Genomic DNA, 5,765 nt, shown 5'->3' on the forward strand with positions numbered 1-5,765 from the left:
TGTGTAGTAAGACACGCAAATAATCTCTCTTTTAATCCTTTATATATATAGATAGCTTAAAAGCTATAAAACTCTGAAGCTTTTTTTTTTTTTGTAAATTCCTTTATCAATCATCATTCAAATCACGTTTACATTCTGTATTTGTAATTTTTAATCACTTTTATTTATATAAAAAAATTAAGATATTAAATGATGGACTTCCACACCACCCTTGAGGTTCCACCTATTGGCGCGTTAGGTTTTTTATAGTAACCTTCGCCTTAAGCCCTATTATACTACTTCTCATATTATTTTCGTTCAGACACGATGTCTTGTTCAGACACGATGTCTTGTTCAGACACGATGTCTTGTTCAGACACGATGTCTTGTTCAGACACGATGTCTTGTTCAGACACGATGTCTTGTTCAGACACGATGTCTTGTTCAGACACAATATTTTGCGCAGACATTATATTGTTTACACACTCGTCTTTGTGACAAATTTGATACCTTGTTCAGACACGATGCCTTGTTCAGACATGATGTCTTGTTTAAACACGATGTCTTGTTCAGACAACAATGCCTTGTTCAAACACGATCGAAATTTATCCTTTTTTTGAGTTGAAGAACATCGCCCCGGAGGACATATGTATTAAGACATGCAAATAAGTAATAGTGTATATTTTCATTTAACACCAGTATGACCTTTTTTTTCCTACTTAAGGACTTCTTTATAGACCACATTGGTAGTTCTCCCCTCAGGTGCTAGGATTACCAGACTGCTAGGTGAGCTTACCCTTGAGCAGGCCACGTAAAACTGCCCATGTGAGAAACAATCCTCACTTAAATCAATCCCTGCTACTTTCAGCGATTGCCCCTGGGACTTATTGATGGTCATCGCAAAACAGACTTTGACAGGAAATTGCAGCCTCTTAAACTCGAAAGGGTACTCTGATGGTATGAGAGGTATGCGTGGTATAAACACTGTATCTCCCCGAGCACAGCCGGTAAACACTGTGGCCTCGATGACATTCCTATGGAGAGCCTTTACTCGTAGCCTGGTTCCATTACAAAGTTTGGGCGGATTGAGGTTTCGCAGCAACATTACTGGAGCCCCCACTTTAAGTAGAAGCTTGTGAGCTGGTAAACCAGGAGGATTGCAGAGTGTTGAGGAACTCTACGGAGTAGTTGACCGCGTCATCTGTTTGTATTACCGAGTCTACAGACCTGTATTTCATTTCTATCCCATCAAATGAGTTAAGTAGAGTGTCATTAATAACGCCAGCTTTGTCGTTCTTAGGGGTCAGAATGGCACGTTCACACAGCCAGTCCATAGATTTATCTTTGATATCGGCGATATCAGGGTATATCTTTTCAATAAGGTTAGCTAGGGTTGTCACTACTAAGCCTAGACCTTCAGGAATAATCACCTTTCCCTCAGACTCGGGATACTTTCCATCCCCTATTTTAAGTAGGAGTTTGGAGAATTGCCCCGCGGAGACATCGCCTCTCAAGTATACCCTCATATTCTTTCTGAGAGAGAGTTTCCAGATAAGGGGCCATAAATATGATGCCTTGATACATGCTTTAACCTCGTCAGCTCTAGTTCCCCTTGGCACTACTGGTAAAGTCTGTCGGAAGTCTCCAGCCAGCAGCACGGTGACTCCCCCCATCACTCCATCGTTGCCCCTAATATCTTTTAGAGTTGTGCTCAGTGCCTCAAAACCTCCTTTATGTGCCATGGTGCTCTCATCCCAAACAATAAGCTTACAGTCCTGCAACACTTGAGCCATGTTGCTTTGTTTTGAAATATTGCATAGGGGTGTTTCTGCATGGTTGAGATTGAGGGGCAGCTTAAAAGCAGCGTGAGCGGTCTTGCCTCCCTCCAACAGCGTAGCAGCAATGCCAGAAGATGCAACAGCCAAGGCGATGCCACGTTCACTTCTTACTTTTGCCAGGAGTAAGTTGATCAGGAAGGTTTTTCCAGTACCACCAGGAGCATCCAGAAAAAAGACCTGACCAGCACTTGACTCAATGCTGCTAAGGACCTGCCGATAGACAGCGAACTGCTCATCTGTCAGCAAACCTCTCGTTAATCGATACCACTTGTGCCAAGGTGTTTACGTCGTAGTTGGTCTCTCTCAGATAATCTCGATTTTTCAAGACTTCTCCTGATCTCTTTGGCTGAGACAGGCCGTATTGGTGTAACTCCTGTCCTCCCAAAGCCAACACTGTGTCCTCAATCAGCACCAAACATCTGTTATACACCTCGTCCATCACCTGCTGTGCATTGCCTTGCAACTCTCTCTCCACCTGTCGTGTAATGTCTTCTGAAAGGCTGTCTTTGTACTTTTCCCAAAGACTCAGAGGTTCGGTAAGTTGACAGAATACCAACATCACTGTAAAGAGCTCTCGCAACTTGAAAGGAGAATCACATAAGGCAGCTTCTTCCAAGGTATTGTCCCAGTGTTTGTCATCTTCCAGCAAACCTAATGCTTTGCATGCAGACTGAAATGTTGAACAAAGGACACCATTTGCAATCTTTAGATCTAAAAAGGACGTTGGACCTCGAATCTCATGCAGCAGCAAGCGAAGATAATAACACTCGGTGTTATTTGGATGGATGGTATACACTCTTCCCAGCGCATGGTCCTTCTTTATTCCTGGCCAGCCGTCGACATCCATCCCCCGCTTTCTTCTCTCAAACTTGTTATTTTTAAACACAAAATAAGAAGGAACCTCACAGTACAAGAGGGTTTTTGCAAAATCGTCGGTTTTGCACAGCTCGAAGAAAGCCAAGAGTGTTGTCTGAGGTGGGTTGCTAAGCCTCTCAACCAAGTTTTTGGAATTGAAGTACACACGCTGACCATTCTCGAGGTGAACAGCGAGATGGAAGATAGTAGGATATCTCTCATGAATAGGGAACGCCAAGATTCTCCAAATTGCCTCTGAGCTGCTGATGTACCGCCCACTCTCGTACAACTTTACCTCATCTCTCTCACTCTCTAAAGCAAAAGTCGCTTGGTCACTGCCCTTATTCACGTACTTGCAAATGTACTTGATGGACTTGACTGAAGTGCATAATTCCACATTAATATGAGCATTAAAAATACGTAATAAAACAGGGTTATAGGGCACTACCCAGCGGTTATCCAGCTCTATATCATTGATTTTTACGATAAACCCACCATCAGCTTGAGACCTCCTCCGATATTGCGGGTATCCATCATTTCCTGTCTGAGTGTTTTGAGAAGTAGCCGTGGGTACCTCTTGCTGCAATTGCCTCCTTTCATACAAGGCGAATTACGATTTAAGCCCCCGCAGGGACCATGAATCATGTTGGCCTTGACAATATTATGAAGAAGAGAGTCTTGCACGGGATCAGGTATTTCAGCACAGATGACTTTGTCGATCATATCAGGGAAGATGCGCTGCTCTAGCCACAGCAAGATGTGGATGTGAGGCAGACCTCGCTTTTGCCACTCTACAGAGTACATGAAGCACCACACTTTTCCAAACAGATTGCCCTTGTTTAAGAGAGCCATCATCTTCTTCACCTTGAGATGAAATACCCTAGCTATAATGTCGTGACGATCGTGAGATTTTTGCCCTGACAGCAGTACATCTGTGATATCTTTCCACTTAGGGTTACAAGTAAAAGTGATGAACAAATCAGGACGGCCGTGGTAGCGGACGTATGTCATAGCGTCTTGAGTCCGCTCATGCATATAGCGTGGTCCTCCAGTGAAGGATGACGGAAGCACCACCATTTGACCCAGCTGAGCAACGTCAGCATCCTGCTTTCCGACGGCGTCTCTCAGGTGAATGTAGCTGTCTGCCCTCAGCTGCGCCTGGTTGTTCCTAATATAGTTCAACCTTTCAGTCTCTATTTTGGCGTACATGTCAACCAAAAATTGACTAAAAAGAGAACGAAAGTACACCAAGTGGTTGACTTCCCCTTGCCTGACCATGACACGGTACGAGTAAAAGCTCGCTGCGGAAACTGTATTCTTGAGGGGCAACTTAGTCTGAGGATCACGCTGAGGCAGGGCAATAGAGTACCCATCTTCGCCACGGCAAAACAAAAGCGGGTACTGCAAGGCGTCGTATGATCGGTGAATCTCGCTGATGCGCCGCAGTGTGTTGTCGTGGCTCTGCAACACAATATCTCGCTGCTCGAATTGCTGTCCAACAATCACCAGAGCTACTTCATTTGCTGTTGGTGCATTGAAGCGTCCTCCATGAACATCAACGGGCTTTTTATCTGCATGAATAATGACCTCGAATTTTTTGCAAGTTGGAGGTACTTTTTCTAGAGTGGTTTTCAAGTCTTTTATATAGCTGTTGACTTCATGTAGCATCCTCTGCAATTCTTTGACTAATTCCTGTTTGACATCAGGAAAATTGCTGCATCTCAAACGCACTTCCCTTTCATCCTCGCCCACGAAATAAATTTGTAGGAATTGGGCTTCCTGTTCAGGTGCTGGCAGCAGACTTCCTACCAAGTGATATACTTGCCCCTGAACTTTAAAGGTCGGCATGAAGCCATCTTGTAGAACCTGCTTGGCTCCGAATGATGTCATGTTGCCTAAACAGGCAAGCTCCATCCCCTGTGATCGGGACAATAGTGTGAAGCACCATCTCTCCATTAACATTTAAAAACTCAAGTGCCATATCGATTTAAAAAAAGAGAAGAGACAAAGCGTACTAAAAAGTAAAACAATTTTTCCCTAAATATAAATAACAACCTGTAGTAGACGCCAGGAAAAGAATCCTTAAAGCCGTTTTTGCACCCACTCCCAATTTCCATAAAATAATTTTTTTTATTATATGATCATCAAAAATATCCAAAAAAACAATTACGTAAAAAAAATCAAATGCATAAAGCCAAAATTAATTATTAGTCTGGGTATACCACTATGGTTCACCCACTATAGTACACATAAGCCTTTAAGGCAATCCTACATTGACAGTAATTATCGAAATTTTCTTAAAAGAAATCTTTACAAAATTGCTAAATTTTTTTATAAGATTCAACACCTACGAAAAAAGATTATTTCCATTTTACTAAGCAAAAGCACATTCAGGTTGATGGGATAAGCAGTATTGCGTGCGTTTCACTGCTTTAAATAGAGCAGATAACAGTTTATGATTTGATTAAATTAAAATAAAAAATAAATTATATTCATGAAAGCAAAGAATAGTTGGTATTAAACTGTACAATTAAAGCAAAAACGATCGTATTACCTGAATAACTGCGAACACAAAATAAACGTGAAAAATACTTTGTAGTATACACACTTCTCTCTCTCTCTCTCTCTCTCTCTCTCTCTTTCTCTCTCTCCCTCCTCTCTCTTTTTTGCTTCTTTAACCAATTGCAAACTACAAAATAGTGAAACAACATATAAAATAGACAAAAATAGATTGAGAATTTAAAATCAACAATATATCAAAGCAAAGAAACAGAAAATGCCAAAAAGGATAGACAGATTGACAAAAATAGATTGATGATTTAAATATTTTGCTTTAATTTAATCAAAAGCATAAATTGTTATCTGTATACTATATATTTTAAGCATTGAATCGTTGATATATTGAACAGTCTTCTTATTAAAGCAAAGAATAATTAATATAAAACTGTACAATTAAAAGTAGTTTACAATTATAATCATACAATTACAGTTAAAGCAGAGAATACATTATATTTATGCTTTCCATAAGACATAAAATTGTATATACACTTTTGTATATATACTTTTCTACACCAACTATTTTCTGCTGTAACA

The 5,765-nt window shown here is 40.9% G+C and overlaps 1 protein-coding gene across 1 annotated transcript; it reads right to left on the reverse strand.

Moving 5' to 3' along the window:
* Positions 1-1,156: 1,156 nt before the first annotated feature.
* Positions 1,157-4,562, reverse strand: LOC139787277 (uncharacterized). Its single transcript, XM_071726343.1, has 4 exons — positions 3,164-4,562; positions 2,083-3,050; positions 1,260-2,027; positions 1,157-1,180 (listed from the first exon to the last, which is right to left on the reverse strand). The coding sequence occupies exons 1-4, from the start codon at positions 4,560-4,562 to the stop codon at positions 1,157-1,159; spliced, it is 3,159 nt and encodes a 1,052-aa protein (XP_071582444.1).
* Positions 4,563-5,765: the final 1,203 nt, after the last annotated feature.

Source organism: Temnothorax nylanderi, unplaced genomic scaffold, assembly GCF_030848795.1.
Source record: "Temnothorax nylanderi isolate EJ_2023f unplaced genomic scaffold, tnyl_v1.0 TNYL_tig1380_pilon, whole genome shotgun sequence".
Lineage (NCBI taxonomy): Eukaryota > Metazoa > Arthropoda > Insecta > Hymenoptera > Formicidae > Temnothorax > Temnothorax nylanderi.